The sequence below is a fragment of the Carassius gibelio genome, chromosome A5 (assembly GCF_023724105.1).
Source record: "Carassius gibelio isolate Cgi1373 ecotype wild population from Czech Republic chromosome A5, carGib1.2-hapl.c, whole genome shotgun sequence".
In the NCBI taxonomy this organism is placed as follows: Eukaryota; Metazoa; Chordata; class Actinopteri; order Cypriniformes; family Cyprinidae; genus Carassius; species Carassius gibelio.
In genome coordinates, this window is record NC_068375.1 from 35,252,495 (window position 1) to 35,267,603 (window position 15,109).

The 15,109-nt window shown below is 36.9% G+C and overlaps 1 protein-coding gene across 1 annotated transcript; it reads left to right on the forward strand.

The window, feature by feature from the left end:
• Positions 1-455: 455 nt before the first annotated feature.
• Positions 456-14,983, forward strand: LOC128014058 (leucine-rich repeat-containing protein 74B-like). The gene is made up of 10 exons (XM_052597297.1): positions 456-772; positions 2,685-2,874; positions 4,027-4,169; positions 5,102-5,234; positions 6,557-6,763; positions 11,127-11,236; positions 13,446-13,561; positions 13,913-13,991; positions 14,137-14,232; positions 14,305-14,983. Exons 1-10 carry the CDS (start codon positions 614-616, stop codon positions 14,416-14,418), a joined length of 1,347 nt encoding a protein of 448 aa, XP_052453257.1. The 5' UTR covers positions 456-613; the 3' UTR covers positions 14,419-14,983.
• Positions 14,984-15,109: the final 126 nt, after the last annotated feature.

A 15,109-nucleotide genomic window follows, 5' to 3' on the forward strand; every position in this document is an offset into this window, starting at 1 on the left:
CACGAATATATTTTGCCATAAAATGATATATATATATATATATTTTTTTTGTGTGTGTGTGTATATATATATATATATATATATATACATGTGTGTGTGTGTGTGTGTGTGTATATATGCAGTATATGTATGTATATATATTTAGTGTTTGTGTGTCAAGTCAATTTTATAATTACATTAAATATATAAATTATAACTTTCTATAGAGAGCAATGTACTGAGAGATGGTGCATGTTCTTTTTTTATATAATGATTTCTCTCACCAATCACTGCAAAATAAGACTGAGTGCCATGACACCATGGCAACCAGTCAACAAAACAAATGAGCTGAACAATAGCCCCCCCCCCCCTCACTGTTCAGGCTCCACTGCTGATTGGATGAGCTGCCCAGAAATGCAGCTCTGCAATTAGTCAAAGTGACTGTCGGTCAAATACAACCTTCTCAGAGAGCAGGTTAGTCTGGGGCAACAGGAGACAGTACTGCACTGATTTGCTTTCTCATAGATTTGATTTTAAGGATATCGATCCTGTCTGGCTTTGGAAACCAGAGTGAATCGAATGTGATTTAGTTTGGTTAAAACATCTGTTTGGAAACTTGCATATTATACGTACAATGGTAGTGGGAAAAAAAGTGACAAAAGAAAGTATTCTTCCATCAGTGTGTGAAGATGATGGAGATGAAGGTGGAAAAGAAGATGATTTGGGAGGAATCGCAAGCAGGCCGGTCAGCAGACCCAGGAGTCTCTACAGCAGAGGAAGTGTGGATGGCCAAGTGAGTGTCCCTGCTCAGATTTGATGTCGTTTCATATGCTTGTGTTAGGAAAACAAATGATGAGGTTGAGTGGGCTCAATGTCAGTCAGCCAAGTTCAACATGTTCCTTTCCATATCCTTTCAGCCAATGAGATTTTAGGATTTAGTGAAAGTGATAATATTTGGCATATGATTGGTTGCTGACATTCCAAAACACTTCTATAGTACTTCTCTATAGTTGTCTAGTGGTGTGAAAGAAGTGTGAATGTCTTCAGGTTTATAAATATTTTCAGTAAATATGAATGATTCTAGTTAGAAAAATGTTTCATTTTTGAATGTTCAAAGTAAACATACCGTGTAAAGTTAATAGACATTATTTTAACCCAGCCACAGTTTAGTCACCATCAAACCATTCAGATGCTATCATAAATCTGAAAAAAAAAAAAAAAAATCAATACCTTTCAAACTTTTGGGGTCAATACTTTTTGTATGTTTAATAAGAAAGAATACACTAAACTGATCAAGAAAGTGAAAGTCATGACATTTGCCAAGTATGGCAACCCATACTCAGAACTGGTGCTCTGCATTTAACCCATCCAAGTGCACACACACACAGCAGTGAGAAGTGAATACAGACCCAGAGCAGTGAGCAGCTATATATCAGTGCCTTGCTCAATGGCACTTCGGGGTTACAAGTCCAACTCTCTAACCATTAGGCCACAGCTGCCCCTTAAATCATCAATCAATTGCTTTATATAAATCACACACACACACACACACACACACACACACACACACACACACACACACACACACACACACACACACACACACAGGGGCGTCGGACTGGGGGTAAAACCAATAGTGATTACCAGGGCCCCAAAGGGGGGTGGGGATGGGTTATTAGGACTACCTATGCATAGGGCCCGGGATCTTGTGCAGCGCCCCTGCACACACACACACACACACACACAAGCATTACAAGTGATTCATTGGCTCGTATTCATAGGGGAACCACTTTAAGTGCTACAGAACATATCTTAAAGGGTGCTGTAAAGCACGTTAATAAATTAAAAAATAATAATTTTACATAAATGCTGTTCTTTCAATTCATTAAAAAATCTGGAAAAACTATGATTCATGGTTTACACAAACATATTAAGCAGCATGACTGTTTTCAATATTGATAATAAGAACTGTTTGTTGTGCATCAAATTATTATATTAGAAGGATCATGTGACACTGGAGTGATGATGCTGAAAGTTCAGCTTTGCATCACAGGAATAAATTACATTTGTAAATATTTCCGGATATTAACAGTTATTTCAAATTGTGATAATATTTCTCCGTATTGCAGTTTTTATCGTATTTTTTGTAAAATAAATGCTGCCTGAGTGACCCCAATACAAATAATAATAGTAATAATAATAATAATCCAGCAGAAACTCCTGCTCTAGCATTATACTTTGATCAAATGTTTGTTTTTTTGCATCTCATTGCTCTCACTGCTTGCTTCGCTCCACTGTCGATCCCACACATGAGCCTGTCGCTCAGCTCCAATAGAGAATGAATTGTAAACGCCTGCTCATCTCAGCACCAGTGGGCACATACAGTAACTTTGCAACCCCTCACCACAAACCATCTGGCGTTATTCTGGTATGTGACCATTTTAAAAAATCCAATAGATTCCTTATAGAAATATAAATTTTCCAATAAAAATTTGTCTGTGAAAGTTTACAAAGATGGTTAAAAAGCCTTTGAAGTTTGAAGGTTTATGGGCCTGACAGACAGAGAGGATGGATGGATGGATGGATGGATGGACAAAATGATGAAGAGAGAGAAATAGAAAGACCGCGATGAATGGATGACAGAACAAATTTAGCAAAATTGATGAATTCAAATGACTAAGAAGAAGATGTGTCCTTCTACTCAGAGAGTTTCTAGACCGCCCAGCCAGCATCAAAGCACAAGAATGGGCCTTCAGGATGAAGATCGTATGAATGAAGAAGATGAGGTGGATGAAGGTGGAGGTATCCATCCAGGTGATGGACAGCAGCAGGAGGAAGAGTGTGTCATCAGTGACGAAGATTATGACACAGACCTGGAGCTTGACAGATTTCACAGTAAGAGTTCTTATTAAAAGTGAAAGTGTGAATATGAGCGGACAGAAAGAGAAAGAGTGGGCCGATGGGGAGACGTGGGTGATGCACGTTCTGATAGAGGGTGTCAAAGAGCTAAGGGGCACAGAATATGATGTGAGTCATGCTTGTAGTTTCAGACAGGTCTCTGTCTCTTTCTCTCTCTCATTTTCACCTGCTTGTTCTGCAGATACCGAAACACCTACACACTCCTTTACATATACATAAATCACGGCTCCATCCATCTCTCACTATCTCTCTGATGGCTGTTTATTTAGCTTATTAGAGATAGCCATCTGCTAGATTACTGCTGTGTGCCTCCGCATAGCTTAATGAATGGCTAGGGAATTTTCCACATTCATGATAATTGCGCATCTCAATGAGAAACAATGATACATTGTTGTCGTATTTGGTTTACAAAGTCACACCAGTGCATCTCTTTTGAGCTGTAAGGTTGCATGTGTGAGTACGGGACATTGATTATTTTCTGTATCGACTGCATCAATTAACTGTGCTTGCTAAGGAAAGTGTCAGTATTATTTTTACTCATAAGTCAAAGTGATAACAGTAAACCTATAACCTTATGTTTAAAATTTTGGGCGTAACTTTTCCCACGCCATTTGTACAATATCAATGATACCTAAAATGCCTTGAGATGTTTTGTTTTTCTAAGCAGTTATTCTTTATGTTTTTGTTCTCTGTTGTGTATTTTTTGTTTATTATAATTAGTAGTAGTAGTAGTAGTAGTAGTAGTAGTAAGAGTAGTAGTACTATTCTTAGTTTTATTATTGTTAGTGGTATTAGTATTATTAGTATTAGTAATAGTCATACTATTATTCTACTTATATTTATCTTTCTTGTGCAGGAGAATAAAAAGTGCATTATAAATGAAATTTATTATTAATATACATTATTATTATTATCTTCAAATGGACAGTCAATTACCACAAATAAAAAAACAAAGTTTTGAGTCAAAGGGGCTCTGGACCCTTTGACACTTGCCAAACTTTGACTCTTGCTTGGGCTAAGAAACTACCCAAAACTGTTGCTAAAAAACAAACAAACAAACAAACAAACAAACAAACACTTAGCAATCACATCACAATGTATTCTGAGAGGTGTTTTGATCTGTTCTAGATGAAAGACGAGCATATGACCCCACAGGACAGTCCAGCTACAAAGAGGCTTGTAAGATGCTAAATGTAATTCCAGTGTCCTACTTCCTCCGAAATATGAACCAGAGTGAAGTCAACATGATGCATTATGGGCTGGGCTCACAGGTAAGAACAAAGACACTGATTTAAGGGGCGTTTGTTTTCTTTGTTCACTGTTATATTTGGCCGTTTGGCCTTTACAGTACACAACAGCGATTTGAAAACGGGTTTCAAAGTGAAAGTTTTTTAAAGCAATAACGTCTCCATATCAAGTCATGTCCCCTTCATTTATATAGCACTTATACAGATAGTGTCAAAGCAGCTTTACAGTGTGAAATAATGCAAAAAGACAATAGAAATCATTCAGTTTTTCCATGTAAACTCTGAAAATGCGAATTTGTGAAAATATTTTGTTACATCACGTGCATGTCTTCAGTCAATGGGTAGTGTTAGTGTCTGTATAAGTGGCATCGCCAACTACTGGCCTGGCATTCAGTCGTTTTCACAGATCTGTGCAAATAGAATGACTGCATTGTAGTCTGTATGTGTACCCTTGATGTCAGACTTTAAAATAGAGATAAATTAATAAAATAAAAAGATAGAGAAATATAAAGCAGATGTTTTATTCCAAAGCGACTCACAATTGATTGTAGAATGACTATAGAAACAGTATAATTTCAATTTAATTATGCAAATTAATTTAAGTAGTTTAAGAGACTTTATTGCATCATTCGTAGTGTTTAATGGGCACTAAAGATTTTTTTCTAGTGCGATTCTGCTGGAAGTTTCATTGCAGAATCATGGGTAATGTAATTTTTCTCCAAGAATTACACGGTTAAACATTAATTATTTAATAATAAGTTTAAACACTATGGATTGATGGCTGCAACAAAAGCATACAATCAATTAACAACCTTATAGTTCACAGTAAGTCTGTCTTCAAAGGTTATTGCTCAATATCAGTTCCCCTATAGTGAAAAGTTTTTACTTCCAGAGACTGCTGCATTCTATTAGGGTAACAAAACAATGATAAATATTTTGAAAACTTTCCTCTGTAGGGTACCAAAGCTCTGGCGATTTCCTTGGTAACCAATACCTCCATCCTGAAGCTGAATCTGCGAGATAACTGGATGGAGGGAGTGGGCGGGGCCGCCATTGCTGACATGCTCAAAGAGAATTGCTACATCACAGGTGACTTTCTGCAGTCCCGCACATAACATAACATCACAGCACTGCTGGACAAATCTGGAACTTGCGAGGCAAACCTTGCAAGGTGTATTTCATTGTTGGCGTAACAAAGCCAACATACTAATTCCCGTATCGGATTTCCAAACAGGCCAGAATTCCCATAGACATGGGTTGAGAACGTTTCCTAGTAACATGTTAACATACTAACAGTCTGTTAAAACATGTTAGAAGTATGCTAACAACTTGTTAAATTACACTAGGAACAAGCTAAAAATGCTAGTAATGTGTTAAATTCCGCTAGAAACATGCTAGCAACTTGTTAAATTATACTAGCAACATGTAAAAAAAGGAAATGTTTTTCCTTGCATTTTTTAAAAAAGTTTCACTTATACACAACAACCTTTTCAAAATGATTTGCGTTTACATATCCACAAAAGAAGCAATAACGGTGCTGATTTAACAAACTTTCACTTTAAAACCCATTTTCAGTCCTCAAAATGCTGTTGTTGTGTAAACGAACAGGCAAAATGCATAAAAAGTTTCCTGTTTTTTTGCTGAAAACATTGTTGTGTTAACGGCCCCTATCTTTCTAAATAATGCTAGCAACATATTAAAGATCCTATCAACTTATAAGATTATGCTAGAAATGTGCTAGAAACTTGTTAAATTATGCTAGTAATATAGCAACATGCTAAAAGATGTAAAGTGTTAAATCATGCTAGCAACATGCTAACACATGCCAGCAACTCAAGTCACCTTTATTTATATAGCGCTTTATACAGATTATTTTCAAGAGGTGCTTTGCAGAAAAAAATCCAAACAGAGATCAATTCTTCTGTAAAGAATTTCTAAACCTTGGGAGAAAACAGGCTCAGTGGGGGCCATATCTCCTCTGGCCAGAAGAACCCACATGGTGTGTTTAATTCCAGGCTGCATCACAAATCAGATTGTAGATGTATTGTTATTATTCTGAATATTCATCCAGTTCCTTCTGCTTGAAGATTGGGATACATCACATGGTGATGCCAGAAATGTGTTAACTCATGCTAGCTACATGCTAGCAATGTGCTAAATCATGTTAGCAATTTAACTTCTCTGTGTAAAAACATACAATGAGGTACAAATGTCAAGAGATGCAATATATGCTATCCAATTCAAAACAACATAGTCAACAGTACAACTGTTTCATAAGTAATGTGAAGTTATTAAACACAAAGTGTAGCCATCATTCACTGTGCGTTTCAAAACTTTTGTGATTGTGCGGTTGATTTTGTAGAACTCCCTCAAGATATTAGCCTAACTGTAAAACCTATTTTCTTGCCCAGAAATTGATTTGTCTGAAAACCGGATGGGTGAATACGGAGCCAGGGCTCTGTCCAGCATGCTGTTGGAAAACTCTACCCTATTCTCTCTCAACCTCTCTGGGAACCATCTGGACGAGCGAGCGGCCAGACATCTGTCCCCAGCTCTGATAGGCAACCAGAAACTTCAGCACCTCGACCTGAGTCACAACAGATTTGGAGATATAGCAGGTTTGAGATGATTGTGAAAAGTTCACTGCTTGATTACTGCAGACCTTCAAATAACTTTGCATCTAGTGGTTTCTGGGCATTTTGCTGCCACATGTTGAATGATTACATGTAACGGTTGGACTGGAAGACTACAATTTCATGGCTACTTAGTAGAACAATATAAGAAAAAAACAGCTTGAGATTTGACCTAACACATGCATTGCAAAAAGAACATTAACCTTCACTGCTGTATTACACAATGGGAATGAAATTAAAATTTGTCCGTTTCACTTACTTTGAGCAGTTCATTATACTGATGATTTTACAGCACTACAGAGTATAATAAAAATGTCTAGACATAAATTGGGATAATTTAGTTTCAGTTCACCAAGCAAAAGATAAGTTGCCCTGTGCAGTGACTCTCAATTGGCAGGCCTACTTAGACAGGAACCATTGGAGAGTTTCACTGCTATATTAAATCTATAAAACTAAAAAAAAGGGGAAAATTAGATGTTTTTTTAATGAAGGAAAATATATAAATATAAAATAAATTTAGATCTCATTGTTTTAATTTGTTTTTGGTTATGCAGCTGATTCTTTATTTTTAGAGGAATTTTGTTTTTATTTTAGATAAATAATAGCCTAAACCTTTTGTACTTTACATTTATTTTTACTCCGAGTACACAATTTAAATGAAACATAACTTAATTCATTGAATCTGTGGCTTTAATTTCCTTTAGGCTTCATAACAAAATAAATTTAAAAAAGTATTGGCGTAATGAAACTGCTGCCTTTATTAGCTGCTCCAACCACACATTTATTCTGGTAGGACTAGAAGTTCTCAGGAAGCGAAGTGGGAAAGTGAGAGGGGGACAGGATTTGCAAAGGTCTATGAGTCGAGACTCGAACTCGGGACACCTGAAGCACAAAGATGGTACATGTAAATTATCAGCGCCTCTGGCGGACAAATTTGCATGCAGTATATTCATCCCTGTCACTGATCTTTATGTTGTTGCAAAAGAGCCACTGACAAAATACAATCCGATGTGATGCTATTTAAAAGAACACTCCACTTTTTTTGGAAATATAGGCTCATTCTCTAACTCCCCCAGAGTTAATATATTGAGTTTTACCGTTTTCGTTTTTAAATTTTAACTGGGGACTATTTTCAGGTGCTGCGTGATATCACTGTGCCTGCCATGTTACGGCAGCACAGTTCCTTGATTATTAAGCCAGAATTTAATTATAGTTCCTAATCGGCCTGGAAAAATCGCAACTTTTCATTTTATGCTGGTCTTAGTACACAATATAACTACAGAAGAGTCAAGTTTTAAATAGGAAAAATATCGAAACTCTTTGGTCATTTTTGAACGCGATGGTACTGGTCTAATAGGATTCAATGATGTATGCTAAGCTATGCTAAAAGTGCTATCCCCAGACACGGAGATCGCCTGAATGGATTCAAAAAACCATGAAACAAAATTGATAAACTCTGGGGGAGTTAGAGAATGAGCCTATTTAAAAAAGTGTTCCTTTAAGTAGAATGTACATATAGAGCAAAGTAGCAGTGATCACGCTTGACTACAGCAGTAATATAGCAATACGCTTGAGAACCAAGAAGACATTACAAACGACAGAATATCTGCCTTTATTCTGCCAAAGAAAATCATCAAATATCGCCAAAATAGCTCCTTGTCACAAAACATTAATAAAAGTTCCAGCAACAATGAAGAAGTTGCTATATTTGATGAAAAATGCTAAAAATTTACATCAATGTCTATTTCCGAGTCGCTGCTAAACTAAACACTTTTAAATGAATCGATTAAAAGCATGATTCCATGGCTTACTCGTTTCATTCCTGAATAAATCATTGTTTGAATGATTTGTTGACTGAAGGATTCAGTGACTCACTCATGAAAAGTCAGGTTTCGCCATCTGCTGGCAGAAGTGTATGTAATGTGCGTAAAGAGTTACTGGAAAATCCTCTACACTAATGCTGGGTACACACCAAAAGATAATCGGGCTGATTTTGGGCCGATTTCCCCCCTTTCGACAATCCTAGCTCTGTCCCGATTATCTTGATGGTTCTACAGATTTTCTCTTGGTGTGAGGTGTGTTAAGAGTGTTCGAACCTGATCGGAAGAGCGTCAGAGCCTCCCTGATCGTGAAGCGTAAATATCCAACATGTTTAATATTGATTATCAGAAATCCTGATGTGTGGGGGGAACCTGAGGACAAACCAGGGGGGCAGGGTTTCATATTTTATTGAAGCATCTCTGGGCGCCGCCACTGGCTAGCCCACCTGCTGTTAGCTGTTAGCTGGCTAGCCCACTGGCCCACCTGCTGTTAGCATTCCATTGACTCCCATTCATTTTGGCGTCACTTTGACAGCGAATAACTTTACAGGCGTTTAAAGACTCGATTTGTCCATTCAATATTTCTAAAGAAACACGAAAATGTATAAAAGGCTCCATTACCTTGTATCTTACGTTATGGCCCTGTAGAAGCAGTTTTTGTAAAAATAAGCTAACGATTGCGTCATAACGTGCGACTCTGTTGCACAGTAGAGAAATTACCATATGGACAGGAGGAGAAGCTCACAGGCAATCTTTTACTGTCTATGAGACTATCGGGGGGACGTGGAGGCATGACGTCAAGGAAGAAGCCCATATAGAGTCCATTAAAGCAATGGGGCAAAATTATTCAACAACGTCTGCAAGATCTGGTGGGTGATTCAGATTTCTCTTGGCACAGTGGTTAGAAGACTTACAATTGTCAGACAGGTTGCTCACGTGACATCTACATCATCAAGCTCAGTTTGAGTCTGCGCAATACGCTCGACCCCCAGGAAGTGCGTGCTTCTAATTGACTTCACTTGTCTCTGTTGAATCCAATGGAGTCGCTGTGTCCATTTCTTTTACTGTCTATGGGACAAACGAGCGCACGATCTGGAGATCATCATGTGAAATGAAACAATATCCAATCAGAAAGCAAATAATGACGTTCTTAAAGAATGATGTAAGATCTGATAACAATTATTTAAAGTTTATTTAATAAGGCAATTTCAAAGAGAATAAGATCTCTTTTCCAAGAGAGAACAGACCATGTCCCCGCCTGTAATATACAGTAAGTTAGTATGAACATATTTATTTTTCTGATGTCATTGAATAATTTATTGAGATGTGGATACACGGATATTATCTAATGAGGTGATACATTTGCTTTTAAACAAACCTTTTATCTCCAATGTTATATTTTTATATTTTGATAAATGGATGTTATGTCAGTGGTGAAACCTGTTGATAAAAACCTTTAAATCTGGCTCACTCGAGATTATTCATATCTTTTTGAGGGAATGTATGGAAATTCATTTTTTTTTTATATATAGCTAAGTGCTCTCTTCTTAACTGCAATGCAAATAGGAAATGATATTCAGCTTCAACACAAGCACAATATCTTCATATCCAGAGGGCCGGATCTGAAATGATCAGAAACTCCAGTATGATAATGAGGGATATAGAGTACAGTCCTAAAGCCCCATAGCTGTCAACATGAATGACAGAGTGTGAAGATAGCGGAATTGCCTCAATAAAATATTGCATATAGTAATCAAGAGGAACTCCTCCATGACCTGCCATGATTCATATTAACAGATTCCGCTGGCACATCTCTGTTCTTATTACATATGGTGATGGCTTTCTTTTTATAATCATACACTGCTTGCTTATTCTTGGCAGGCTGCCTCGGTGACCATTGCAGATGTGGTCAATAAGGCCTGATATAGTTATGTATATCAAATATGATTTTATTGAGTTTTTGTTTGTTTGTTTCTAGCTTTGAAAATGGTAACAGTGTGAGGAAATGTAACACCACCTTTCAAAAGTCTAGGTTCAGTGAAATGTTTTAATATCTTCGAAAGTCATGTTTTATGCTCACCAAGGCGGCATTCATTTAATTAAAAATACTGTAGAAACAGTAATATTGGGAAACAGTTTAAAATAATATATTTGAATACATTTTAATATATTTTAACTCCAGTCTTCAGTGTCATGGGATCCTTCAGAATTCATTTTAATATACAGATTTGCTGCTCTAAAAATATTACTTATTATTATCAATGCTTAAAACAGTCCAAATCAATATTTTGATGATTTAAAGTTAAAAACAGCATTCATCTGAAACAGACGTCTTTTATACCATTATAAACTTTTTATTTTAGGAAGAGTCACCTACACAGGGACCATTATAATTTGGGCCTAAATTACTAGTCACTTGCCAGTTAGATCATACAGAAATTAAATTATAAGTGGATACACAATAACACACTGAATTAATAACATTAACTCCCCCATGTTGCTCTTCTCCATCTTTCTCCTCCCCTCAGGGGAAATCCTTGGTGCTGCCATTACTGAGAACACGGCAATGAAGTCACTCAATCTGGCTTGGAACTGCATTCGAGGGAAAGGAGCCATTGAATTTGCTAAAGGCCTGGAGGTAAGAGGAAAATAAAGTCCATCCTCTGCCAGAGTCACTCACTCATGCTAAGAACTTACTTTGGCCTAGCATCCATTGATCGAGTCAGGATTTAATAACTTAAAAAAAAACTAATATTAAAATGCTGTTTAATCCACCATCTGTGCAGTAAAAAATCATGAGGAATTGATTTATTCTTTTGAAAACATACTGCAACTTTAATAATAAAAAAAAAAAAGAAAAAAAAGAAAAAAAAAATTCTTAAAGGAATTTTTTCTTAAAGGGGGTGAAATGCTTGTTTTCACTCAATATCCTGTTAATCTTGAGTACCTTTAGAGTAGTACTGCATCCTTCATAATTCCAAAAAGTCTTTAGTTTTATTATATTCATATGAGAAAGATAGTCTGTACCGATTTTTCCCGGAAAAACACGACCGACTGGAGGCATGACGTGTGGGCGGAGCTAAAGAATCACGAGCACCAGTAGGCTTTTGCGTTGAGAGCGTTTGGAAGCTGTGAAGGCTGAAACTGGAAGTTGTGACATTACCGTGAGGAAAAAAAACCATCATCCAAAACAAACCATGGCTAACAGTGTCAGGGTTTGGTAAGGGAGGAACTCAAGAGCAGACAGGAATCGGGTTACACAGAGGGTTTATTAACAAAAAGGGGAAACAAAACCCACGAGGGGGAAAACAACAGCTAGGGCTGAAACTAAACAACTTAACAGGACAGGATTGACATGATAACAAACTCTTAAACACTAACTACAAACAAACACTCACGGTTACACAAAGACTTCTCAAAGGGGGTTACAAGGATAAACTTCTCTCACAAGGCTGACCAGTAGGAACACATATAAGGTACAATGAACCGACAGAAGACAGAGCACACTAGGGGATCTAAATAGGGGAACTAATTAAGAAACAACAGGTGGCACAGATAAGGCAATCACACCACAAGACTAGGATAACAAGGGGGCGGGGCAAGGGAACGAGACAACACAAGCACATGGCCCAAAGACAAGGCCATGTGCTTGTACACAAAACACGGGTCTGTCATGATCCTGCCTCAAGACTAGGGAAAAATCAAGGACACGAGGGCAGAATCATGACAAACAGTCAGATTCAGCCATTTATTTATGATCCAGAATCAGATCCCGAGGCTGAAACTGAACGAGAGCAGCAGCAGCAACGACTCTCTCCGAGCGGGGCTCGAACCCGGGTCTCCAGCATGGGAGGGGACGCACTAACAAGGAGGCAGAGATATTTTAAGCAGTTTTACTCACCGCCTGTGGTTCCAACACACGATCGTGACCCTTTTTCGTTGGGATTGCATCATCCTTAAGAAATAAACGATCCAGAAATGACGCAAATCCGGCGTCAAACTGGGCCTTGTTTGTAAAACAAGCATCTTCGAAATGCAGGGAACAAACACAAACACTTGCACAACTCCGTTGATGCTCTGTAAAAATAAACTCCATCCACTGGTCCCTTAATGCTGTTTTTTCTTTGGTAATCTGTGCAGGGTTGTCTTGCCCTGGCAACCAAAAACACACTCCTTTTGTGACATTTCGCTCTCGCTCTGATCAGTGAATGTCTGTGCTCTCAGTGCTCTGCTATACGGGAGCACGCGCTCTTCCGGCAGAAGTGCCCTTAGGACCCATATAAGGAAATTCCGCTCCATCTAACGTCACACAGAGCCATACTCGAAAAAAAACTTTCCGAAACTTGTGACAAACCAGAAGGAGTATTTTTGGAACAGAAATACTCCTTCAAACGTACAACTTAATTTTTTAAACTTTGTCCATGTTTAGCATGGGAATCCAACTCTTTAACAGTGTAAAAAACTCAGTATGCATGAAATAGCATTTCACCCCCCCCTTTAAAGTAAAGCCTATTTCATTCTAAGGGTCAAAAAGAGGGTAAAAAATAAAATAAAATAAATATATGTTATAGCGATAATAATAATAATGATAATAATAAAGAGGGTGCCTAAAAAGTATATATAATAATATATATTATATTTAAAATATATTTATAATAATAATAATTATTATTATTATTATTATTATTATTATTATTATTATTATTATTATTATTATTTCTAATAAATCCTGGTGCATACAAGTGGTTCTCAGAGAGAACTTTAATTTTTTTGATGATATACAATGAAACTTTTTTATTTAAATTCTGCACGTTACTGTAATCGTTCTTTTGGATTTGATGTTGAAGGGAAATATCTTCTTGCGGATCCTGGATTTGTCATACAACGGCCTGGGCAAAGAAGGAGCTGTGGCTCTAGAGGAAGCACTCAAACACAACAATACACTGGAGGATCTGAACATCAGGTACTGTTGTCATAGTATGATTATATATTATACTGTAACTGTATTTATGGAATGCAGGACATGCATCACCAACAAATCCATTTTTTTAAGACTCACCTCTTATTTTCTGTGTGTACGCAGTTCTTGGTTTATTGCCGTAAATATGAGATGGTAGACAGTTGAAACTGTTTAGAGTCTGTCTGCTAAATTAGTTTAGTACATAGTGCATAGTTAGTCTAGTCATGATTATTTGCAGTGGTGAAATCATAAAACACCAGACTATGCAAAAATTCGATAAACTTAAAACCAGAATAAAATGTCTCAAATACTTGCTTAAAACATTTCAGTATTGTCTTTTTTCTTTGTCCGCAGCAATAATCGCATACCGCTTGAAGGAGCCATCCATTTAGCCCTGGGCCTCAAAGTGAACACGACTCTACGAATTCTCAAAGTACGAAAGATTAGAATAGTAACAGCAAAGCATTATTGAAGCATGCATGGCTTCTAAGCTTAGACTTTTAGGTCTGCGCCAGAAGAGATTTATGGCATTTCTATCTTTGTTATGACTCATTTTGTTGGTTTTCGGTATGATCCAGATGTCTAGGAACCCAATGCAGTCAGCGGGATGCTTCGCCATTTTAAAATCAGTTCAAGCAAACCCAGAAACTGCAGCTGAGTTTTTAGAATTCTCTGTGAGTGAATCTTTCCCATTCATTCCTCATATTTCCTTATGGTTTTCTGTCTCTAACATCAGTTTCTCGTAGGATATCTGTGTGGACCAGGAATTTGAAGACTTATTCGAAAGCACCAAAGAAACACTCCCAAACCTCCAGGTGAAACATGGTGGAAAAATTAACGCTGCTCTTAAAAAGAGCTGAAGTTTATTCAAAAACACATTCTGGACAATCCAATTGTAATTGTGTAGGCTTATAGAACTGCAAATGTATTTCTAAACTTGTATAAAACTGCGACTCTAAACTGATTTGAATCTCGCTCCGCACTCCTCCACATGGTAAATTGGATCAAGTCACAGTTGATTGATCATGGTTTCTGGCGTTAAGGGAACAACGGTTCTGTAGAATAATACTAAGAAGAAGAATTGATGACATTAGTGACCATAGACTTTGGAATATTACTTACAAAATAGATAGTTGAGATGATGTGTGAAGAAAGCTAGAATATGTGTAAAAGTTTGGGTTGGTAAGATTTTTAAAAAAATCTAATCTAATATTTATCTAATATCTAATAAACATCTAATATTTCAAAGATTATGATCAATGTTGATGTTGATCATTTGTCCTGGTTCATGTTTGTGTGTAAACCATGATATACATTTTTCAGGATTCTCTGATAAGAAAGTTCAAAGAACAGCATTTATTTGAGCAAGTTAATAAATTTATTCATTTCCTTCACTTTTGCTAGTGTATGTATGCAGATTTATTTACTGTATGTTGTAGGCCTATATCTAAAATAACTTTCATAGACATAACTGACTGTTTTTGTAACTCGTGTTTTTAACATAAACTTAATTTAGTATTCACATATATGGCTTAAAACGCATGATTTTAG

Excerpts from the sequence above, each read along its gene's own strand:
- LOC128014058 (XM_052597297.1), top strand. The coding sequence starts at position 614 with ATGGTAGTGGGAAAAAAAGTGACAAAAGAAAGTATTCTTCCATCAGTG. Across the intron at positions 6,764-11,126 it reads CAGATTTGGAGATATAGCAG|GGGAAATCCTTGGTGCTGCC; the intron begins GTTTGAGATGAT and ends TCCTCCCCTCAG. Across the intron at positions 13,562-13,912 it reads CTGGAGGATCTGAACATCAG|CAATAATCGCATACCGCTTG; the intron begins GTACTGTTGTCA and ends CTTTGTCCGCAG.